The sequence below is a fragment of the Mauremys mutica genome, chromosome 1, assembly GCF_020497125.1.
Source record: "Mauremys mutica isolate MM-2020 ecotype Southern chromosome 1, ASM2049712v1, whole genome shotgun sequence".
In the NCBI taxonomy this organism is placed as follows: Eukaryota; Metazoa; Chordata; order Testudines; family Geoemydidae; genus Mauremys; species Mauremys mutica.
Genome location: NC_059072.1, coordinates 54116971 through 54141443, shown reverse-complemented (window position 1 = coordinate 54141443; position 24473 = coordinate 54116971). Strand labels below are relative to the sequence as shown.

Sequence of the window (24473 nt, the reverse complement as noted above, 5' to 3'; positions counted from 1 at the left end):
ATGGCCACATGAAAATAAGCATTTTGAACGTCCAGAGCAGTGAACCAGTTGTTCTGATACAAAGCAGGGAGGATACCTCCTCCACCGCTCCCAATGCTAGCAGAGAGCTGACCTGCTCAAAGAGCAGTGTCTCATGAGAGGGGGTCCCTTAAGAAGGATGGGGAAGGGGGTGGCGAGTGGGCTTGGAGAAGAACTGGATAGCACAGCCTGATCTGACAGTGTCTAGGCCCCACTGTCGGAGGTAATCAAGACCCAGGCATTGTAAAAATGGGCCAGCATGTCCTCAAAGGAATGGGAGGAAGAACAACTGGAACAGTGCTCTGGTCCAACAAGTCAAAATGTCTGCTTAGCAGGCGCCAAAGGAGGGCACTCAAGACTGAGTGCTTCCTCTTATGAGACCTGTACCTCTTCCTGGAGTAGTCTTGCTGTTTCGAGGGGGAAGGGCTGCAAAAATGAGTGCTGAAGCCTGTACAGCCTTTGTTGCTGTGTCCCGCAGTGGAGTCTCTGTGAGGGTGGTGCATACACCTCCCAAATACCAGCTCTGTCAATCCAGTTCCTTTCATGAGCACCCAGGAAAAACATGATGAGAATAAGACAGGAGAAGCGCTTGAAGGAATCAGGACTGAGGTATTCAAAACTGGGTTCATATTCACCTGAAAAGGACAGGGTAAGAGACTGAATTTGCTCAGCACCTCACCAGATCAGGTTTCAAGAGAGCACAATAGTTGTTTGCCGTATGTAACATTCTAAAATGTTGAAGGTGGATGTCAGAAATACCTTCCCCAGCAGTCAACTGTGAAAGAACTTTGAGCGGACAGCAGGGGAAGTAGGCAGTGTCCATTCGTGGAGGGAGGGGGGGCAGACACAAGAGAATGTACATGGCTGGTAGGGACATGTTGTGTTTATTTTGATGGAAAACATGGCCCCAAAGAGTCAAAGGTGTTAACATGGGTGCTCATGAAAGGAACTGGATTGACAGAGCTGGAGATTCACCTCTATTCATTTACTCAGCAAAAGGTCAAGATTTTCACTGTACGGGGGGTGTCTCTAGCAACACATACTCTTTGGTGTGTGCTAAGTACTACTCAAAACATTTCAGTTAGCCTAATGGTGTTCTTTCAGACTTAACAAATGTGATGGTTTAATCCCCCTCAGAGTATATTTGTTTTAGTGCTGTGTCACTCTTCTCTTGATTAGAGGCTTCAGACTTTCCCAGAATGAAGGTGAGCTTCCCTGGCATAATTATTGAGATTCTCCTTGGCACCTTTTACTTTACCTTTCAGTCTCTTTAAAATGATTCTCCAGAGAGTGTCAAAAATTGCCCCCCCCTTTAAATTTTGTTTTACTCCTAGGAACATCACCCTCAAATATATCAACATTTATTTTGCAGGGTTACTGTTAGGCTGTGTGTGTGATCCCACACTAAAATTACTAGAGTAAGGTATATGGGGTAAAATCCTAGCTCCAGTGACATCAATGGCAAGATTCCCATTGAATTTAATGGAGCCAGGATTTTACCCATTAAGAATATGAAAAGATGGACTTTGTTAGTACTGGAAAACCCATTTAGACAAAGAAATCTGTTATGCAATATCAGATGCCTTTGGTTAAGAATCTTATTTTTGTCATTGTGACTTCTAATTTGTTTTAGTTTTAGTTTATTTAGAGGGTCAGCTTAAAGGTGCTAATGTCATGCTATCCTGTCAGGGATCAGGTTATATATATTGCTATCAGGATTTTAAGTTTATCAAGCTCATGTAACTTGATCTTGGTTTCAATTACATCAACTGTAAATGTTGGATTGATTTCAATTATAGTAATAACAGGACCTACTTGTTTTTATTAATTTTCAGGTGATAATATTGTTTGTTATTCCAGCATAAGGTACTGTGGGAAGATTTACAATATAAAAAGAGTGTCTACAGAGCAAGAGGCTTCCTTCTGAAGGAAAGAGATTGGTTCTATTGGTTTTCAATAGAAAGGATAACTCTTTATGCCCTTCAGTTTTGGGCATAAAGTTGGCAGAATTTGAGGTAGGAAAACAACAAACTGCACCCTGGCTGACCAGATTCATGCAACAGCATTTCTTGAAACACCTTGAAACGTCTTCCGTTCTGTAGTATTGCTACAAAAGTATTATGATCAGAATGAGTATATCAATCAGTGTTTAGCCTATGACGAGGTTGTAATCAGTTTGGATTTTGCATCTGTTCTGAACAGCTTGGCAGCATTTTTACAAATCCAAAGTTTATTAGGTAACAGAAAAGGAAAGAAATGAGAGCAATGGCATGTAGAGTATGTGGCAAATGTGACTAAAAAGATTGGTCAAGAGAAGGAGAGTTACAAATGTTATAAAATCTGCTATGAGGAAGATATGAAATAAAAATACTTAGAGTAAAAAGAAGAAGAAAACCCCAAACAAGGATATACTAATATTTTGGTTCACATGAGCCTTTCACACAAGTTCAGTGTCGAAAAATGCTGGTAATTTTCACTCTCCTGACCAGTTTAGCTTGAACTCCTGGTAGTAATAGAATCAACATTAAACCAGGGCTGAGTCATGACATGTTAATTTTCAGAAATGTTGAAGTCACAAACTTTTCTGAAAGCACCTTAGTATGGGAATGTCAGCAGTCAGGCTGAAAATTATCTCTGACTGAAATGAACTTGGAGGACATCCTACCAGGTGATGCAAAACAACCTTACTAAGAACAGATCAAATAGATGGTCTATTCATCTGGAAACTGACAGGATCACTACTTCATACCAGTGCTGGCTCTGCAATACAAGGTGCCAGAGCTCTGATTGGTGAAGAAAAGGTGATTTGGTAGGGGAATGTGAAGTTCAAAGAGAATATGTTATATTATTCACATAGTTCAGCCAGGAAAAAATGAATTAAAGTAATAGGGAGAAGGGGAGCAGCACCACTTAAAACAATGTGTGTGTTTGTATTTAATCAGAATGATTCACTGCACTCAATGGTATTAACCAGGGGCCTGATCTACTTGCCATTTTGCAAATGTGCAAGGGTGAGCTGGGTGTAACCTGCTTCATGCTGCAGCTACCCACATGACTTTCTATTCCCTGGCTGGCTCTCAGTCATGTGACACCTGGGCACACCTTCTCCATTGAGCCGTGTACTCATTCCTAATGTAATGCTGCACATCCAATGACCAAAAGGTTTGAAATCAGCTCCAGTAAATACATGCAGTAATCCTAATATAAAAGTCATTTTGTTTTCCAGAAAGGCCTGAATTTGGCTTTAGGACTTTGCTGTTGTCTCACGAAAGGTAACTGACTGCTCTGTAAACCATAGAAATAACTATGACATTTGAAGTGCACTGTCTTTGTGAAGTAGTTATTCAGATTGGGCCTGCTCCAACCCCCACTGAAGTCAACGTGAGGCTTTCCATTGATTTCATTGGGAGTTGGACTAGGCCTATTGGGAAGTATTACCATGCAATGCAGTGTTATCCAAAAGTCTTACTCCTGACTGCCACTCCATTTATTTTGTGCCAACTGCAAATTTTACCAGTAATGATTTTGTATTTTCTTCCAGATTGTTTCAGAATGCAGTCTTTGAGAATACCCCTTATGGCACGCTGCTAAAGGCAGCCTGCTTCAGTTTTCTATCCTGGGTCTTCAATGTGCCACACAGCTTCCAATAGGGAGTGACTTAACCCTCCCACTGAGTCACATAACAGTCCGACCCCTTCTGCGTGCATAAGTCCAAAAAACAAACAAAACCCACATAAAAACCAAAGTGTCTTCTGACCCAGTCTTTAGCTGGTGACAGCCCTTCCTCTCAGGGTCTATCCTTGCTAGCTAACACTCTTCAATCCTCCTGGACTTTGCTCAGGCTTTTCCCACTCTTTCAAGAGTGCCAACTAGATGTAAGATCCATCCTGGTGTCCTTCTGCAACCTGGTGCCTCTCTACCTGAAGTTTCCCTGCTCCCCGCAGATCCCCTTCAGTTCTCCTCCATACCATCACCCTCCTCCAAGGCCGACTATCACAGGAACCCCTCCGCCCCACTCCCTGTATTCCCCCTTTTTAAACAGAGCCTTTACTGAGCCGCAGCTGAGAGACAGCTAACCAGTCATAAGTGGGACTGGCTTATGTAAGTGTGAGGACAGTCTTATGAGACAATGCAAACAACAGCAGGATAACAAGGGAAGAAAAATAACTTTTCAATTGGTAATGAGAGTGGCCCGTTTCAGACAGTTGACAAGAAGGTGTAAGTAACAGTAGGGGAAAATTAGTATTGGGGAAATTAGGTTTAGGTTTTGTAATGACCCAACCACTCTGTCTTTATTCAGGCCTAATCTGATGGTGTCCAGTTTGCAAATTAATTCCAGTTATGCAGTTTCATGTTGGAGTCTATTTTTGAAGTTTTTTTGTTGAAGAATTGCCACTTTTAGGTCTGTTATTGAGTGACCAGAGTTGTGTTCTCCTACTGGTTTTTGAATGTTATGATTCCTGATGTCAGATTTGTGTCCATTTATTCTTTTGCATAGAGATTGTCAGGTTTGGCCAATGTACATGGCAGAGAGGCACTGCTGGCACATGATGGCATATATCACACTTGGTAAGACAACTCCCGTCCTTTCATGTATTTATATCTGCTCCTGTATTTTCCACTCCATGCATCTGATGAAGTGGGTTCAAGCCCATGAAAGCTTATGCCCAAATACATTTGTTAGTCTCTAAAGAGCCACAAGGACTCCTTGTTGTTTTTGCTGATACAGACTAACACGGCTGCCACTCTGAAACCTTATGTAACCCCCAAGGAGATGGCATAGATTCCTGGGACTCTGTCTGCTGGCAGCTCAGGAGAGGCACACTGTCCCTGGTAGGGAGGGGGAGCCAAGGCAGACTCAGAGTCAGCCCAGCAACCAATAGGGAGTGACAGGCCCTCCCAGGGAGAAGCCATTTTGGTCAGTCTGGAGCCAGCCAGGAAAAGGGCAGGACTGGCTGTGTGGGGAGCTGGTTAGACACAGGCCTGCAAGCAGGGTTCCCCCTGAGGACAGGTCTCTAGGGACATGACAGCAGATCCCTCAGCTGTGTTTTTCCTTCTCCACTGATGATTCCCAATTTGTAGTGTTTGCTGGGAAATTTCCCCAGACAGGCTGAGTTCGCCCTCCAGCTCCCTAGGTGAGACCAGTCACCATATGGTCAGCTCTGCTAGTCCAGGGCTGCTGCCTGCTGAGTGTGTGACTGGGGCAGGGGCGGTTCTAGAAATTTCGCCGCCCCAAGCAGGGCGGCATGCTGCGGGGGGCGCTCTGCCGGTCGCCGGGAGGGTGGCAGGCGGCTCCGGTGGACCTCCCGCAGGCTTGCTTGCGGAGGGTCCGCTGGTCCCGCGGCTTTGGTTGACCACCAGAGCCGCGGGACCAGCGGACCCTCCACAGGCGTGCCTGCGGGAAGTCCACCGGAGCCGCCAGCCACCCTCCTGGCGACCGGCAGAGCGCCCCCCGCGGCATGCCGCCCCAAGCACGCCCCTGGACTGCAGGCTGGGCTAGGAGGCTACAGTTTGGATGTTAGGGTAGTTGTATAACCTACACCTTGAGCCCTGCACCCCTTTGTGGTGAGGGGAAATCCTGGGACCGATGCAGCCTGATTCCTGCCTGAGGAGGATCCCAGCCAGCAGACAGCAGCCCCTCCGCAGTGACTGAGGAGTCCAGTGTCATCTCAAACCTGAGAATCATTCATGGAGTTTGTGAGTGCACTGTCTTTTAGTTAGTTAGGGAATTTGTTTTGGGGACCCCCTACTCCCTGAACTGTGTCCTCAAGTCAGGGAGTAAGGGTTTGAGGATTTTATAACATGCTGCATATTACACCTGTGGAGGGATTTACCACCTCCTTCCACTTGTGAGTCCTTTGGGCTGTACCGAACACAGTCAGCCACACGGCTAAACCACTGCAGAGAAGAATTTTGTGGTTATAGGTCATCAAGGGCCCCAGCAAAGTACACGTACCAACAGGACACTAATTTTCCATTTGCTACATCAAGTCACAGGTATTTTCAGTGTGGGCACCGGTGACCCTAAAAATAGTGTTTCACCCTGTTATGTTGTATTTGTCTCCTGTTTAATATAATTATTGTGTTGAATATATTTTTATGTGTTTGTGTTAATTCTTGGAAGTCTCCAATTATCTGGCAAGTAAGTGGGGATTCCTCTGTAGTTAGAATTTTCTGCCCAAGCTGCCCTGGTGACCCTGCCAGGAAGGAGCGAGGGGGGTGGAGGCACCGCCAAATAATTTCATATGACAAAAAGAAAGAAGATTAACTCTGCTGAGTGGGTGGCGGGATCCAAAAGAACCCAGACCTGTCCATGAAAACCTGGAAGCAGATTGGCATTAAAGTAGGTAACCAGATTTTAATCCTTGAAATATGGACTATATTGATTTTGCACAGTGATAATTATTTTTAACCAAAATTCCATGCAGGAATAAGTTAATTGCCTTACATATTTGCCTTAAGTATATTATGTCAACAAATTATCAACCAAAGTTGTGATATAATAAAAAAACCTAAAATATTCATTTTAATTTGCAGTTACCTCCCTCCCAAACACATATACACATTAAGAGAATTTTATTTTGATAGATGAGGATATAAAAGCTTCTACCATTACTTACCCTGTATCCTTGAAGGTGTCCTCGGACAGTTTTTAGTGGAACGGGGTCCCAGTGCACCTTGGCTAATGTGCTGTTAACAATGTGCACCTGCACATTGCCTGGAGCAACCATTGGTACTGTGTGGGAGAGAGATGCAACGAATCCCAGATTATAATCAGAGACTATATAAACAGATAATACACTCATAAAGGAATGGGTAACACTGTTGGCTCATTTAACAACTGTTTGTTGAAGTGGGCCTCAATATTCATCCCGCTGAGGTTTATGAAGCCTCTGACTATCCTCCAAAGATTTGAAGTTTACAATTTTCATTTATTACATGAGAGATAAATTCCTTCCCACAAATTTTCAATAGCTTTTTTTTAATCCCTCTGTTACTTTGTATTTGGATATTTTTAATTAGTACAAGTCTGTCAGTTTGAGAAACTTACAGTCTTCCCCAGAATGTCCAATCACCTCTGCAGGTTCTGGTGCATATCCTAAGTCATTTAAAGCCTGTACTTTTATCTCATATGGAACAAAGGTTGGTGTACCAGATACAATATATTTGGAAACATTTGCAACTATAACAGAAGTCCACTCATCACCAACATCTTTCTGACGCCAACTGACTTTGTATTGAAGACCTGGTCCATTGGACTGAAAACCTTTTAAAGGCTAAAATGAAAAAAAAGAAGAAATGAATGCATTAAAATTATTTTATAACATCTGTAAAGAAGAGCAATCCAGGATCATAACAAAATCATAGGCTTCTAAAGAAGAACCAAGGTGTAAAAATGAGCCTGATTCACCATGTGGTTCCCCGAGTTTTATACCAGTGTAATGCTATTGAAACTTCTGTATTATGCTGTTTCGTTTTTATGCTGGTGTAATTTCAGTTACACTGGCATCAAAGTGAAATAATGCATTTGTGTATCACCTGGAACGTTTTGAAAAGCAGAGAACCTAATCAGTAAGTGTTTTAATCATGCAAGCAAACTGATGTAAATATATTCTTGTTGTCAGTTTTCTTCAGTCGTGGAAGAAAGCTACTACGAAAGAGCTAAAAGAACTTATTATAAATCATATTTCCCAGAGAGCTGGAACCTTTTCAAAGCTGTAATGGGAAGCTGACTTTGCAGTAATGGGTAGTTGGGAATCTGTGTTTAGAAACAGAATCAGAATTCTTGCCCTGTAAGTGTCAGCACAATGCATCGACAAACAGCTTGAAGTAGGAAGATATAATGATAATTTAGTTTATAATAAAGCTTAGTGAAGAGTTAGGATTTAAATCTGAATCCATTCTAAAATTATGAGGCTAACTGATCTAAGATACTATGTATATATTTTAAGCTTAATGCATGAAAACTCTTCAAGTTATCCTAAATTAATGAGTTTGTCAGGAAGATGGAGAAACCACTAATTAGCCAAGGCAAAAACAGTCCTTTGAAAGTATGTTTCTCACTTTGAGTATTTATTTACATTTCCCCCCCTATTTAAGAAAGGGGAAAGGTTCAGACAAATTAGTGGATTTTTATTTTGTCTCAAACAAGCACCAACTATAACATCTATTAATTTGTTCAAAGTTGATATTTTTATTTTCTAGAAGATGTTACTGATAGGCTAAAAAACTTACCTCCCATATAATCACCAAATTATCGGGTTCTGATCCTATCCCTTGAACACCAAAAGGATTTTCATCTGGCTCTAAAAGTTAAATATTTATAATTGAGTAAGGTCCGACTGTTCTTTGAGTTCTCAATAATTCAATGGCATCTAAAGAGTAAATTGATTACTGGTAAATAGTAGTGTTTATTTACTTGCAGCTTTTGTTAGGTATTGTTCAGATGCTTCACTTGGCTGACTTCTACCAATCTCATTGACAGCTATGACACGGAATGAATAGTTAACATATGGAGACAGCTTTAACTGTACAGTTGTCTGAGTCCCACGGACTTCTGTCTGGTAACGCCATACCCCGGGTTCATGCATTCCATCTTCATATTCAATGACAAAATCTATCAAAAAAATTGAGTTCAATTATACGTCCCGAACTATAACATTCCTAAGTATCAGAGACTAGCACAGTCATTTATGAATGAAATAATCATAAGTCAGCAATCCAATCTACACTAAATATTTTTAAAATAAACTTGAAATTAAAATAAATAAGTTAGAGAACACAACTGAGCATTCCTTGGCAGTCTAAGGGTATGTCTACACTACAAGAGTAGTTCGATTTAACTTAGGTCGAATTTGTGGATTTGACCTGATGAATTCGAATTTGTGTATCCACACTAAGGACACTAATTCGACTTTGTGAGTCCACACTAACGGGGCAAGCGTCGACATTGGAAGCGGTGCATTCTGGGCAGCTATCCCACAGTTCCCGCAGTCCCCGCTTCCCATTGGAATGCTGGGTAGAGCCCCCAATGCCTTCTGGGGGAAAAATGTGTCGAGGGTGGTTTTGGGTAACTGTCATCATTCAACCGTCACTCCCGCCCTCTCTCCTTGAAAGCGCCGGCGGGAACTCTGTTCGCGCACTTTTCTGGTCAGTGACAGCGCGGACGCCACAGCACTGCGAGCATGGAGCCCGCTGCGATCATCGCTGCACTTATGGCCGTTGTCAACTCCTCGCACCTTATCGAACACCTCTTCCACAGTCAGCTGCTGAGAAATCGGGCGAGGAGGCTCCGGCAGCGCGGTGAGGACGTGAAGTGTGAGAGTGGCACAGACCTCTCACAAAGCATGGTACGCCGCGCCGCGGAGATCATGGTGGCAATGGGTCAAGTTCATGGTGTGGAACGGCGATTCTGGGCCCGGGAAACAAGCACGGACTGGTGGGACCGCATAGTGCTGCAGTTCTGGGATGAATCACAGTGGCTGCGAAACTTCAGGATGCGTAAGGGCACTTTCCTTGAACTGTGTGACTTGCTGGCCCCTGCCCTGAAGCGCCAGGACACCCGGATGCGAGCTGCCCTGAGTGTGCAGAAGCGAGTGGCCATAGCCCTCTGGAAACTTGCCACGCCAGACAGCTACCGGTCAGTAGCGAACCACTTTGGCGTGGGAAAATCTACCGTGGGGGTTGCTGTGATGCAAGTAGCCCACGCAATCGTTGACCTACTGCTCTCAAAGGTGGTGACCCTGGGAAACGTCCAGGTCGTCATAGATGGCTTCGCCGCGATGGGATTCCCAAACTGCGGTGGGGCTATAGATGGCACTCATATCCCTATCCTGGGACCGGCCCACCAGGCCAGCCAGTATATTAACCGAAAGGGCTACTTTTCAATGGTGCTGCAAGCACTGGTGGACCATAAGGGACGTTTTACCATCATCTACGTCGGGTGGCCGGGCAAGGTTCATGACGCGTGTGTGTTCAGGAACTCTGGTCTGTTTAGACGCCTGCAGGAAGGTAGTTTCTTCCCGGACCACAAAGTAAGTGTTGGGGATGTGGAGATGCCTACAGTGATCCTCGGGGACCCAGTCTACCCGCTAATGCCCTGGCTCATGAAGCCCTATACAGGCGCCCTGGACAGTGACAAGGAGCTCTTCAACTACCGGCTGAGCAAGTGCAGAATGGTGGTGGAGTGTGCTTTCAGACGTCTCAAGGGGAGATGGAGGAGCTTACTCACTCGCTCGGATCTCAGCGAAACCAATATCCCCATTGTTATTGCAGCTTGCTGTGTGCTCCACAATCTCTGTGAGAGCAAGGGGGAGACCTTTATGGCGGGATGGGAGGTTGAGGCAAATCGCATGGCTGCTGATTACGCTCAGCCAGACACCCGTGCGATTAGAAGAGCCCAGCGGGAAGCTCTGTGCATCCGGGAGGCTTTGAAAGCTAGGTTCCTCAGAGAGCAGGGTAACCTATGACTGTCCAGTCTCTTTACAGAGAAGCTGAACCTGCCCCTGTTTCAGTTACTATTCACTTTTTTCAGCGGTTACATACCCCGTTCACCAGGTTTCCCCCCTTCCAACAGACGTTTAAAAATAAAGTTATTGGAACATTTTTAATTAACAAAGTATTCTTTACTAACGAATTCTCGTTCAAGGGTTCCAACAGGGACGCAGACTGTGGTGGGTACGGTGTGCAGTGATGTACAGACCGCTTCTACACTCGAGGACTGACAGGCTCCTGCTCCTACAGCGGTCTCTGGGGGGAGGACGGTTACCGGAGGGTGTGCAGGAAGGGGTGGGTTTGCAGGAAGGGGTGAGGGGTGTGTGGGAAGGGTGAGTAGGTGTGGGGGGATGATGGCTCTGGCTGGGGCTCAGGGCATCGGAGAGGTTCATGGCTAGGGTGGAAGGGCATGGTAAGGGCAGCCTGCCTTGCCATTTGTGGATGCCAGGCGCTCGGACCCTGGGGCAACATACACCTCCCAGACTGACCTGGGGCAGCAGACACCTCGCAGAGTGACCCGGGTGCCTAGTGACTGCACTCTGTGTGTGACCTGCTGTTGATCCTGCCCCCATGTCTGTACCCTGTTAATGGTGGCTGTCCTATGCAATTAACAAACCCCTCCCCCCCCCCTTCACACAAAGTCTTCTGCAAAGAAACATGACGGAAACAGTAATGAACAGCAAACTATTTTTAATACTCAACTACACAGTTGGGGGATGAAACTGGGATTTGGGATCGGATGAGCCAGGAAGGCAAGCAATGCTCATACTTTAGGGAATGAGAGCTGTTTGGTACATGAGCGCTCTGCTGGGGTGGAGTGACAGTTTTCACGGCCCCTAGCGCCCCTCCTTCTTGTGATTTTGGGTGAGGGGGGGACAGGACTTTGTGGCGGGGGAGGGCGGTTGCAGATACAGTTCAGGGGGGCTATCTGCTCCTGCCTGCGGTCCTGCAGAACATCCACAAGGCGCCAGAGCGTGTCCGTTTGCTCCCTCATTAGTCCAAGCAGCGTTTGAGTCGCCTGCTGGTCTTCCTGCCGCCACCTGTCCTCCCGTTCGCTGTGTGAGCGCTGCTGCTGAGAGAGGGTCTCCCTCCACTGGCTCTGCTGGGCCGCCTCGGCTCTGGAGCAGGCCATCAGTTCAGCGAACATCTCGTCCCGAGTCTTTTTCTTTCGCCGCCTAATCTGCGCCAGCCTCTGTGAGGGGGATGCCGGGGCAGTTCGGGAAAGAGCCGCAGCTGTGTGATGGGAAAAAGGAAGTGATTTCCTTCCAAAGATACATGTTTGCGAACACTGAACACAGTCTACTCAGTTTCTGTGAACAAGACCATACAGGGCACCTAATCTCATGTGCTCTCAGGACAAGTTCGAATTTTCGGCATTCGCTTTCATTGCCTGGGGTCTTGCACTGGAGATCGGACAAGCGGGGCAGGACAGCAGAATCCATGTGGCAGCCAGGCCTGGTAAGCCGTAAACTTTAGGCTGCTTAACAGTTAATGGATAGCAGTGCCCTCCTGCTGCAGGCAATCTGGAAAGCATAAAGTCTGACCCTGTTCCAGCCCCTCGCGGCTGTCCCCGGGAAAGATCCCTGTATGCTTTTCCTCTGCAGCCTACAACACGTGGCTGTTAAACTACGGTCATTGTTATGCAAAGGAAAAGTCAAGCATTCACAATAGTAACATTAAAGTAATTCCCCTAATTAGATGCAGCAGTAGCCGAGCGAGATCACACTGAGGCGGGTCTCCAGGAGAAACAGAGAGCGAATGCTGCGTGAATCCCTGCACAGACCAGGGCCCTATGCTGCCATGCTGGTCGAGGCGATGCTCCCATTATACCTCAGGATGGCCTGGCGCGAAAGAGTGTGCTTCCACGGAGCACCCAACAAGGCACCTCTCCCCAGGAACCTCCTGCGGAGTCTTTTCGAGTACCTCTCAGAGAGCTTCGTTGAACTGTCCCAAGAGGATTTTTGTTCGATCCCTATATGCATTGACCTTCTTTTTATATAGTTTTTATTCCTGTTTTGTTAAGAAATAAATGTTTACATGTTTATAGCACTTACCGACTGATCCTTCCCCTGATTCGGAGTCCGGGTTAACGGCCGGGGAGGATTGGTAGGGGAACTCTGTGAGGGTGATGAAGAGATCCTGGCTGTCGGGGAAAGCAGTATTGTAACCGCTGTCGCCTGCCTCGTCCTCCACAAACCCTTCCTCATCTTCCCCATCGGCGAACATCGCCTAGAAACTGCCCCTCGACACTATCCCATCCTCAGAGTCCACGGTCACTGGTGGGGCAGTGGTGGCAGACCCACCGAGAATGGCATGCAGTGCCTCGTAGAAGCGGCATGTCTGGGGCTGGGCTCCGGAGCGTCCGTTTGCCGCTTTGATTTTTTGGTAGCCTTGTCTCAGGTCCTTGATTTTCACGCGGCACTGCGTTGCATCCCGGCTGTATCCTCTGAGTGCCATGGCTTTGGAGACCTTCTCGTAGGTCTTTGCATTCCGTTTTTTGGAGCGCAGCTCCGAAAGCACAGACTCCTCGCCCCACACAGCGATCAGATCCAAGACTTCCCGGTCAGTCCATGCTGGGGCCCTCTTTCTACTCTGAGATTGCATGGACTCCTCTGCTGGAGAGCTCTGCATCGCTGCCAGTGCTGCTGAGCTCGCCACGACGTCCACACAGGAAATGAGATTCAAAATGGCCAGACAGGAAAAGGAATTCAAATTTTCCCGGTGCTTTTCCTGTATGGCTGATCAGAACATCTGAGCTCGGACTGCTATCCAGAGCGTCAACAGAGTGGTGCAGTGTGGGATAGCTCCCGGAGCTAGTAAGTTCGATTTGCATCCACACCTAGCCTAATTCGACATAGCCATGTCGAATTTAGCGCTACTCCCCTCGTCGGGGTGGAGTACCGAATTCGAACTAAAGAGCCCTCTAGGTCGAATTAAATGGCTTCCTGGTGTGGACGGGTGCACGGTTAATTCGAATTAACGCTGCTAAATTCGAATTAAAGTCCTAGTGTGGACCAGGCCTAACTGTAAGTAAGCATAATTCTATTGTAACTGTCTTAGCTGCTTGGATACTGCCACAACAGGAGCCTTAGAAATACCATACTGAGAGAAAGACACAACAGATTAAGTTTCAGCACAGAAATAAGCACTGAGAGAAAACATTGGAAATTGTATATGTAGCGTGATGGATCTGCTAAACAGGGATTATAACTCCCGTCAGCCCTCCCCACTGCACATCCCTATCCTCCTGGCCAGGTATGGGGAAGGGTCCTGAATGAGGAAGTGGCCGGGCTCAACTGGGAAGCGGTGGCTGTTTGCCAAGCCAGGAGCTGCAGCGAAATCGGATGCAGAGAGGAATCTGTGGGAAATGAACATAGCTCCATGCAGGGGCAGCTCTAGCTTTTTTGCCGCCCCAAGAACAGCAGTCAGGCTGCCTTCAGTGGCTTGCCTGTGGGAGGTCCGCCGGTCCCATGGATTCGGCGTACCCACCGCTAAATTGCTGCCAAATCCGCGGGACCGGCAGACCTCCTGTAGGCAAGCCACCGAAGGCAGCCTGCCTGCTGCCCTCGCAGGGACCGGCAGGGTGCACCCTGCGGCTTGCATCCCCAGGCACGCTCTTGGAGTGCTGGTGCCTGGAGCCGCCGCTGGCTCCATGTGTGGAACAGGCTGTGACCGCTGGATGTTACAGCTGAGTGCAAACTGTGTGGGACTTATGGGGGAGCAACAGTGTCTTCGGAGGGAGCCAGTGCAGAAGGGCCCCAATGAGAGGCACTAACAGAACCTGGTCTGGAAACCTGCAAGCTCCTGTTTGCTGGAATAGAGACTGGCACACCCCAAGCACTAGGCCTGAATGAACTGCTTCCAGGGCCCAAAACAAGATGTTTATTTCTGTCAAAAGTCTGGCTTTGAAAAGATCAGAAGAACCATCTGGTTTATAATTTTGAGAAAGTTAATGCCTTTCTGTCAACAAAGATTAATAACACAAAGATATTGCTGCCTATGAGCTTTCAAATTCAACTGTCACACAGGTTAGTTTAAGATTTTAAGGGCATATACCCTCACAAATGTATGGGAGTAACTTTATTTCAGTGGGGCTACACATGTGATTAAAAATGTACTCCTGTTTGCAGGACTGAGCCCTTAAAAGAGGTTTCACATGGATGTAAGTGTCTGTGCTACTGGTTGTGACTGCAGGATTAAGGGCTTTTGACTGAACTCTCTGGGGCAGGGAATGTGTCCTTCCGTATGTTTGAACGGCATGCAACATGTTTTGGGTACCACTGTAATACTGGTAAATAATAGTAACAATGAAAGAATGTATTTGCTAAGCTTGCTACACAAAGTTATATTTCAAAACTCTTTAGAATCTGAAAAATTAAAACAATGAATTTTTGTTCCAGTAAATATAACCAAACATACTTGTAATGGGGCTGTTATTGTCATATCCTGGTATCCAGGACAGCTGTATGCTTCTTTCTAGCTGATCTGTTAATTCTAAATCAAAGGGTGGATTTGGACGATCTGTAAACCAAATAAATACATAGTAATTAAATATAACAGATTAAACAGTTTCTTCCTGGCAACAATTCTCACGTTTCAAACAAAACTTTTCCAAAAAGAACAACAATAAAGAGATCTACTTTCATTATGCAGATGATTTAGTGGCCATTTGCATGCAATTGTAATGGAATGGATAAGAACTGATGTTGCTGGGAACTTTCTAAATACATTTGTAACAAGCAAATACTACTGACAGAAACGCTATGCCTGATTGTTTTGCAATATAAAAGCTACTGTAATGAAAAGCAAAGAAATATGAAATTCATGGTTCCGCATCATGTTCAGTTAATGATTAATGAATATGAGTAGCTAGCTATTATATATGAAATAAAATCTTTGGTCATGGAAAATAAAGAAGCGCAGATATTAAAAAGAAACTGTTTCAGAATTACTACAACTATTTCATGCGTCAATTTAAGAAAGATGCTCTGCAATAAGAAAAACAGACATTTTACTTTTAACCTACACATTTTAAGAAGCCTGAAAATATAAACTAAACCAGGGTTTCTCAAACAGGGGTCGCCACTTGTATAGGGAAAGCCCCTCGTGGGCCAGGCCGGTGTGTTTACCTGCTCCGTCCGCAGGTCCAGCTGATCGCAGCTCCCACTGGCCACGGATTGCTGCTCCGGGCCAATGGGAGCTGCTGGAAGTGGCGTGGGCCGAGGAACTTACTGGCCGCTGCTTCCAGCAGCTCTCATTGGCCCGGAGCAGCGATCCGCGGCCAACGGGAGCCGCGATCAGCCGGACCTATGGACGGGGCAGGTAAACACACCGGCCTGGTCCGTGAGGGGCTTTCCCTACACAAGTGGCAACCCCTGTTTGAGAAACCCTGAACTAAACTGTTAATATACAATACTCTGAATGCATAACTAAGAAATTTTTCATCCAAAATTGCTGAAAATCATTCATTATATTAATAATCATTTGGAATGAAAGACCGGAATAGTTCCATTGAGGTCAATGGGACTTATTAAAGTGAATAAAGTTACTCACATTTTTAAAGTGTTTGCAGTATCAAGTCCATAGTACCATATTTTGCCTTGCAACGCAAATTCAAAGAATATGATAGTAAACTAAACGCCTTATTCAGGATATTGTAAAAGATTAAAATCTAGGCACTCTTATGCCAAAACTTTAAAATTCATGTAAAATGTTAATGAGAAGCAGAAAAGAACCTTGGTAATAAAATCTGATTTCATTTCCAGTGTGGAATAAAATCAAGACACTTATGAGATCTATTCTTTGGCCACTTTTAAAGACCCCTTTCCATAGAGAAAACAGGATGCCTTTTGACTTGGCAAATACCTATCTAGGGCCATGTAAACTGCTGCAATTAGATTTTCAGGGTTCGTTTAGCTTATGCTTCTGCACTGTGGAAGCTAGATTAAAGGCCTTGATGCTTCTCAAAATGAAGTCAACAGCAAAACTCCCTCTAATTTAAATGATGCAAGATCAGACCTGTACTTGTTTTTGATGTGAGCCTTCAGGACACTATTGAACTTTGTTTTTCCAGTATTTGTTCTGTATTACAGATTATTACAGAAAATATATTGCATTACTGTACTTAGTATAAAGAAATTTAATAATACTGTAAACAAATTAAAAAATTGTTTAAAAACTTCATTTTCTATAAATTGTATGCTCCCAAATAATTTAAAATAGCCTTGCTGTAAAATTCTAAAGGCTAATACTATAGTAATGAAACAGTTTGAACAAATAGCTAATAAGAAAATAGTATGATTGCACACAATTCTCTTCTGCTTTACAAAAAAAAGTTGGTGAAAAGGCATGAAACAGAAAAACCAAAAACAAAGATGACACAATTTGCAATAGGCAAAAGTGTGAAATATGTTTGGTAGATGATGCAGACAGATTTTGTATTAGTTTACCGTAAATGATAGCTGGAGTTGGGGTAGCAGCTGAAAAGGACATTAATATAAAGGATTTAATCAAAATTAGTAGCCAAAGAAACATGATCTTACACATAGTTAAAGATTATATTTATTAGCGATAATAAAAGTTATTTTTGCTACAAGAAAGGGTCAATTTTAAATCATGCATTGATAATTTTTTATTTTTGCAAGAAAAAGTAACCAAGTTTTTTCACATGAAAAATTAAATCAAGAAAATAAATACAGTAAAAGACTCTTACACAAATTGGACAAAGGTTTTTACCCTTATTTTTCATATGGACAAGGTCAATAACAACTAAAACTGGCATTTTGCTTATCTCACCCTTGAATAGTTATTAAGACCACTGTAGAATGTTAGCACACCAGTAGATTTTGGTTTGAGACTCCTGCTAGCTTCTCTAGCTAAGAATCACACAGACTATATATTGAAAATATACTTACAAGGTGGGAGATGATAGATACTGGACTGAAGTAAAGATGGTTAGAGAAATAAAGGAAGTAGTGGTGCCTTCTCAAACACTCAGTGAGCAGAGTCAATAGCTACCAGAAGAGTTTAAACTCCTGGGGACTGATCCTGAGCTGAACTAGAGTGCTGGTAAGCAGGAGGATCTCCTTATGTGGGTATTGACACAATTGGTGTCCCCAGTCAGCAGAAGGCATGCATAGAGATATATCCACAGTACACTGCACTCCATCAGTTCCTGGCTGGTGGACTTCATAGCTATTTCTTAATAACAGGAAGCCTAGCTAAACTGAAAGAAAACTAGTTATAGAATCATAGATTATTAGGATTGGAAGGGACCTCAGGAGATCATCTGGTCCAACCCCCTGCTCAAAGCAGGACCAATCCCCAAATGGCCCCCTCAAGGATTGAACTCACAACCCTAGGTTTAGCAGGCCAATGCTCAAACCACTGAGCTAGTCTAACAGAAATCCTGAAAGCAAGAGTGAAAGTTAAACAAGCATATTGTTCAACTTGTTTGAAGCAGAATGCAACTGCAGAAGCTGGCAAGAACCTTAAGACAACCGGTGTTGGTGCTGAAATACTCTGCAGAGTCATTGGTCAACTGCATCAGCTCAAGTACAACACAGGTAAAATCCCACCTACTATGAGATTGACCTTGTCCCATTGGAGACACTAATTTCTGTTCAAAAAACCAGAACTGCTTGTTCACATTTTATCTTCTGCTTCATACACTACTTTAAAAATATCAGACAATATAGGCAAGATTGAATATCATTTATTTTTTATCTTAAAATTGAACCGAACGCCCAAAGAGCGTATATGAATTGGGGTGTTTTTATTTTATCAAACTCTATTAGTGTCCATCATATCAAATCTAATAGTGCTTTAACAATATATACAACACAAACACAGCTTTGCCCTTACAACATTTTAAAAGCAATCTTACCAACAACAGTGAGTACGGCACTTGCAGAAACGCTGTCCAGGGTAGTATTTGTTACACATGTATAGGTTCCATCATCCTTATCAGTTACATTCATGATGGCCAAACTATCTTTATGAATAATAAACCTGTAAATAATACAATCGTGGAATTTTCATTGTTATAAAAAGTTGTGTATAAACATTACCAAATCCTAATGATGGCTTAATATTTTTGTGGGTACCAGCAACATCTCCATGGCTTAATGTATCTTCAACATTTGCACGATAACTACATTTTTACTAATAGGTAACATCAGTATTAAAATGTGTTTTCTTTTCTGAACGACACCTCTCTTAGCAGTTGATTCGGACCTCTGATCTGCAAATGTGTAGCACCAAAAAGTGTTGCTTTTGCATCTCAGAAGCTGGCAGAAGCCTTCAATCCTAACTGTCACTGCAACAGGATAGTGATGTCCCCCAATAGACAAGACAGGACACATCACAAACACACAACTAGAGCTGTGAACATCTGATCAGATTTATAATGAATTCACTTATTCTGAGTTTGCTAATCTTTTGTAGCTGCTTTCTTCAAACACTTGTTTGATCCAGTTTTACTGGAATAAAAGTTCACAGAAAGTGAATTGCAAAGTCTTACATGTACTTGTGTAATATGCCTAATTGTGGAATATTTGCATATACTATTTGCCTTAACTTTTAAAAATAAAACCTTTCAATGTTTCTGCCCAAAATCATGTTTGGGATCCTAGAAATGATTCACCCATGCATGGTCATGAATGTAGGGTAAACACTGACAGAATCTGCTAAAAACATTAATAGGCAGACCCCACCGCAACCAAATCCATACAAAGATATGCTTTTCACTTTTGGAACAAAGAACTTACTTTGTGGAATTTGTCTGTATTGGAAGGTTAACATTAGCATAATATAAACTTCAGCCTAAGAACCCTACCCAAGCTTGACTGTTGCTAGGGCTTCCCTACAGGACCTCCTCTCTCCTAGCTCCCAAGCTCCTTCACCCACCCATCTGCCAGTATGATTTAACAGTAGTTATCTTGCAGTTAAATGTAGCGTTTTAGCCTAGGAAGCCCTCAACAGAAAAGTCCTCCATTCTCATACAAGTTGCTAAAGTCGGCCACATGATTACAAAGCTCTAGTGTTTTCTGGATCAAGAACAGAAAAATTACTCTCTCTGTGGTGATTTAGAATTTCAGGCAGAAGGGACCATAACTTCACCTAATATAACTTCCTGTATACCGCAGGCCTTTACATTTTATCCAGTTACCTCTGTATTGAACCCAATAACCTTTGTTTTACTAAAACATAACTTGTGTTTGGCCAAAGCACATATTCTAGTAAGGCATCCAATCTTCAATGGAAGCCACCAAGAGAAGGAGAATCCTTCATTTCCCTTGGTAGTTCGTTCCAATAGATAATCACTCCCACTGTTAAAAAATTGTGCCTTATTTGTAATTGGAATTTGTTGGGCATCAGCTTCCAGCCATTGGTTCTTGCGATTCCTTTTTCTTCTAGATTAAAGAGCCTTATAGTACCAGGTATTTTTTAAAGTACTTATAGAACCTGTTAAAGTACTTATACATTGTAATCAAAGGATCGCTCAATCTTATTTTTGAAAACCTAAACAGATTCAGTTCCCAATCACACACTATGAGCCATTTTCTCAGGCCCTCAAATGTTTTTTATGGCTCTTTCCTGCACCCATTCCAATTTTTCAACGTACTTATTAAAATGCGGACACCAGAACTGTATACAATATTCCAGGACCAGTCTCACCAATCCGTATACAGAAATCAAATCACTTCCCTGCTCCTACTCATCACTCCCCTGCTCGTTTTGAATATCAGCACAATATTAGCACGCTTCCAGTCTTCTGAAATTTCCCTTGTATTTCAAGATTTATTAAAATGAAAATCAGCAGGCCAGAGATCTCCTCACACAGCACTTTCAAGATTCCTGGGTGCAACTTTTCTATTCAGTTTAAAATGTTTGTTTCTAGCCGATGTTGTTTAATGACATCCTTAGTTATTAATGGATTAGAAATTACTTCATCATCCTGATGTGATACAAGTACATCGTTCCGCTTCTTTCCAGATGCAGAATCAGAAATATTTATTGACCACTTCTGCCTTGCCTGCATCACAAACAATTTTACCATCTCTATCTATTAATGGGCATATAAATTAAATTATAAATTAATGGAGATATCCTATCTCCTACAACTGGAAGGGACCTTGAAAGGTCATCAAGTCCAGCCCCCTGCCTTCACTAGCAGGACCAAGTACTGATTTTGCCCCAGATACCTAAGTGGCCCCCTCAAGGACTGAACTCACAACCCTGGGTTTAGCAGGCCAATGCTCAAACCACTGAGCTATCCCTCCCACCCATAGCAATATACCATTGCTATGAATTCTTTTGCTCCTAATATACTTTTAAAACCTCTTCCTTATTGTTCTTAGCACCAAGCATGGATTTTTCCCTGATGTCTTTAGCTTCCCTTATCAAATTTCTATTATTCAAACCTCTAATTTATTTTGATTGCTATTTTCCATTTTTTCCATTGGTTAAATGTTGCTTTTGCATTTCTAATTGCTGCCTTCACTTTGCCACTGTATTAGGATGGGCTTTTAGGCAAAGACAAACATGGGTCTGATGTTGTTATTGATTAGTCTTCTTGTGGAAGAGTTACTCAACATATGTGGCCTTGCACATTTCAGATGAACAGGAGAAACATGAACAACAATGAATTTAAAAATACAATTACAAAAAACAAAATAAATAATTTATCTCTACCTTTCATCATCTGGCAGTTCACCATTATCCTTCACCCACGTAATAGTTGGTATTAAAGTAGGATCGTGCTTTATAGTACACTCAAAGGAAACCTGGCCACCCCTTTGAATGATTTTGTATTCAGGCTGTTTAATAATCATTGTTGGATCTGAAATTTAAAGTTGCTATTAGACATTTAAATTGTTTGAAATTCTGGGTTAAACTGTGATTAAAATGGTTTACAACGATGACTGGTTTCTTACCTTTGACTTCTAGATGGACCTCATTTTGTACCTTTCCTAATTTATTCCTTGCTACACAGGTATATGTGCCAGTACTATCCTTTTGTGCCACAGGAATTTCCAGAGTTCCATTGTCATGGAAAACATAAAGATCTCCGCGCAGGATGCTCCCTTTTACTCCCTTAAACCTTTATATTAAAAATTGTATCATTATCCAATATCATGCACTAATTCAATCATATCTAGTGTGAGAAAAGCACATTTTAGAGTACTACATAAGAAAATACAGATATCAAGTAAATCCATGTAGTGAAATTTAAAAGGGAATCTATCAGTAATTTAATTAAATGTTAAATTACATAAATAATTTAATGTATCAATATTGTAATCAGTGCATGTTAAAAAAAAGAGTGCCCTACTTTATTTTTAGACAAAGAAATACAGAATAACAAAAACATTTAAATGATTGCTTTCAAGGAAAGTGTATGCCTCTTCAGAAGTACTTATACACAATGACTTACCATTCAATTTCAGGCACAGGTGAACCAAAAAAAGCACAATCTAGCAACGCAGGATTGTTTGCAATGACTTGATATAATTTATTAGCAGGAGTCAGAATTCTTGGTGGCTCAGCTAAAAAGACAACACAACATTTTATTTTATTTATCTATATATAAGGCATATTTGATTACGAAGATCAGGAGTAGCCTATAAAATTACACATTTACATCTCTCTCTGAGGTGACTTAGGGGCTCTATCTAGCTCTGCTGCTGGTAGTCTGCAGAAGCTGTAATACAGGGGAATCTCCCTGTTACAAGTAAATACTTCCTTCTTGTTTTGCAGTGAGCAGTAGTGATAGGCACCAAAGCATGTGACTTCACTAGAAGAATTCAAGTCAGAAAATGCTCAAAAAAGGAAGCAAGGTCCATTGGGCCAAATATCAATGCCCCAATGCAGATAACTGATTTGAACACACAATTACTAGGATGTTCTACAACCCCTGTGTGCAGGGAAGCAGCACACACCAGGATCTGGGGTTAAACTCTTTGGTGAAGCACCTTTCCTTTCCTCTGAGGCATCTTGCAATGAAAGAGGGTCTTTCCTTGGCTCCAACTGCTGAACTCTGATCTTTGGAACTGATTCTGTTGTTTCCTCATGGTGAGGCTTTACAAGGTGACCTCTTTCCAACTTAGATTTTACAACAAGCTTAAGCTCACAGGGAGGCACTGAAGGCCATACTACTCATGGCTGGAGATACCTTCTTAGGAGAAGGTCTCCCTGACTCAAGCATAACCAGATCATCTTGCAAGAGCAGCTTCTGAAACAGCGTCTTAACATCCTTTTGGATCCTTTTTGAGAAGATCTTAAAGGTGTTGCAGGCTTTAGCTGAGTGTCCTTTACCTTTTTCATGACTATCTGAAGTCCCAGTTCTTATGTGGATCAAGAAAACAATTTTTTTTAACAGAACGTTAAAAAAATTAAAATGAAACATTAATTTAAACCAAGTACTAATTAAGTCTTTATTGTATGCCTGATTTAACAGACAAAGGGGACAAGATACTTTCATGCCTGCTTCAGCAGAGGGGAGGGAGGAAGTTAGAGAGAGTAGGGTATCTATGCTCTTCATCTATAGAGTGAGGGCTCAAGGGATATGCTCACACTCTACTCAAAAAAGTTCTGTAGCTGTATGGCTGGGCATGCAACCCCTACAGTGGGGCTCTGTGGAGACCATATATGAAGGAGAAGAAAGAACTGTGTAATATAGGGGTTTATTAGTATTCATAATCACTTGTAATATAAAATATTTATTTTATTAACATTTATGTTGACTTAACCAGCAATATTTTTCTGTTACTTACCATTGCAGAAAGTCTGGATTAAATTAAACAATATCAGGAAAATTTACTAATCAACAACTCTTAATTAAGTTACAGATGAAAAATGAAAGATTGATCTTACCCAAAACATTCACAAATGCATTTGCTAGCAAGTATCCATATTCATTAGAGGCATTGCATTGATAAACAGCACTTGATCTTTCTTGCGCATCAGAGAAAATAATGGTATCACCATCCACTTTTCTGCTAGGATCTTCCGGGGCAACTATATGGGTTAAAAAAAGTGTATTTATTCTTTCTTAAATTGTTATTAAGATGATGAGTACTATATTTGTGAAGGGAATGAAATATTATGAAAGACAGAAGTATTTCTTGATTCCATGTTCCCAGACTTCCCTTCAGTGGTTCACCGTTATATCATGAAGTGATTTAGAAGGTTATCCAGATTCTATACTTATTCAGTGCAAACTGGATATTGTCCACTGTTCTTTTATGATTAACGCCAAAGCATGTGATCCATGTAATTTGAAGAGGAAAACATACAAAAATATACTGATGTATTTACGATTCAGGCAAACAAAGATACAGACGCAGATATGTAAGATTGGGATAAGAAAAAAACACCTTCTTAATGCCAAAAGAAAATTAATTTATAAAGATGGGGGAAGTTTAGAATATTATAGGAACTCAAACTGTTCACATGTTCTGCTATTCTTAACCATAAATATGTCTAAAAACATAAAAACATAAAAAAAAGATAGCTTTCCCCACATGAAAATTACCTCAAATTAAACTATAATAGGTCAGATGCATTACTGGGTACGAGTTCTTTGTGAACAAGCTAGGAGCATTTACAGAAGTGGTGTTAGTGATTCAGTAGGTGGCACTCTTTCCTCTGAATGAGTACTGAACCACTGCCAGTTGTAAACTGTTCTGTAGTGCTGCTGCATGGTATTAAACAGCTGCTGAGTTCTAGAAGTGGCATGGGATGCTGTGGGATGAAATATATAATGCCGAGTAAATGACAGACATATTATTGAAGTTACTGGACCAAATATTGCTCAGTTATCCCTGCACAACCACAATAAATAGAATCTAGCCTATCAGATTTTGTTGCATATAAATACACAAAACTACAGTTTTAATGTATTTGCAGACATCACATTTTTGGCAATATCTCCCAGGTCTACATCCTCTGATATTATC

The 24473-nt window shown here is 42.5% G+C and overlaps 1 protein-coding gene across 6 annotated transcripts in view; it reads right to left on the bottom strand.

Annotated features, from left to right (window-relative positions):
- NRCAM (neuronal cell adhesion molecule) overlaps positions 1–24473 on the bottom strand; it is a 187432-nt gene that overhangs the window by 50858 nt on the left and 112101 nt on the right. For 5 of the 6 annotated variants that reach the window (XM_045031855.1, XM_045031860.1, XM_045031868.1 and 2 more), the window contains 10 exons: positions 23389–23532; positions 21950–22061; positions 21450–21616; positions 21208–21355; positions 18398–18522; positions 14932–15033; positions 8438–8635; positions 8254–8324; positions 7070–7295; positions 6639–6754 (listed from right to left, as the gene is read on the bottom strand). In XM_045031855.1, the coding sequence (XP_044887790.1) occupies positions 6639–6754; positions 7070–7295; positions 8254–8324; positions 8438–8635; positions 14932–15033; positions 18398–18522; positions 21208–21355; positions 21450–21616; positions 21950–22061; positions 23389–23532 (1409 nt within the window). Of the gene's footprint in view, positions 1–6638; positions 6755–7069; positions 7296–8253; positions 8325–8437; positions 8636–14931; positions 15034–16961; positions 16992–18397; positions 18523–21207; positions 21356–21449; positions 21617–21949; positions 22062–23388; positions 23533–24473 lie in introns of all 6 variants that reach the window. The other variant, XM_045031888.1, reaches the window with a different exon arrangement.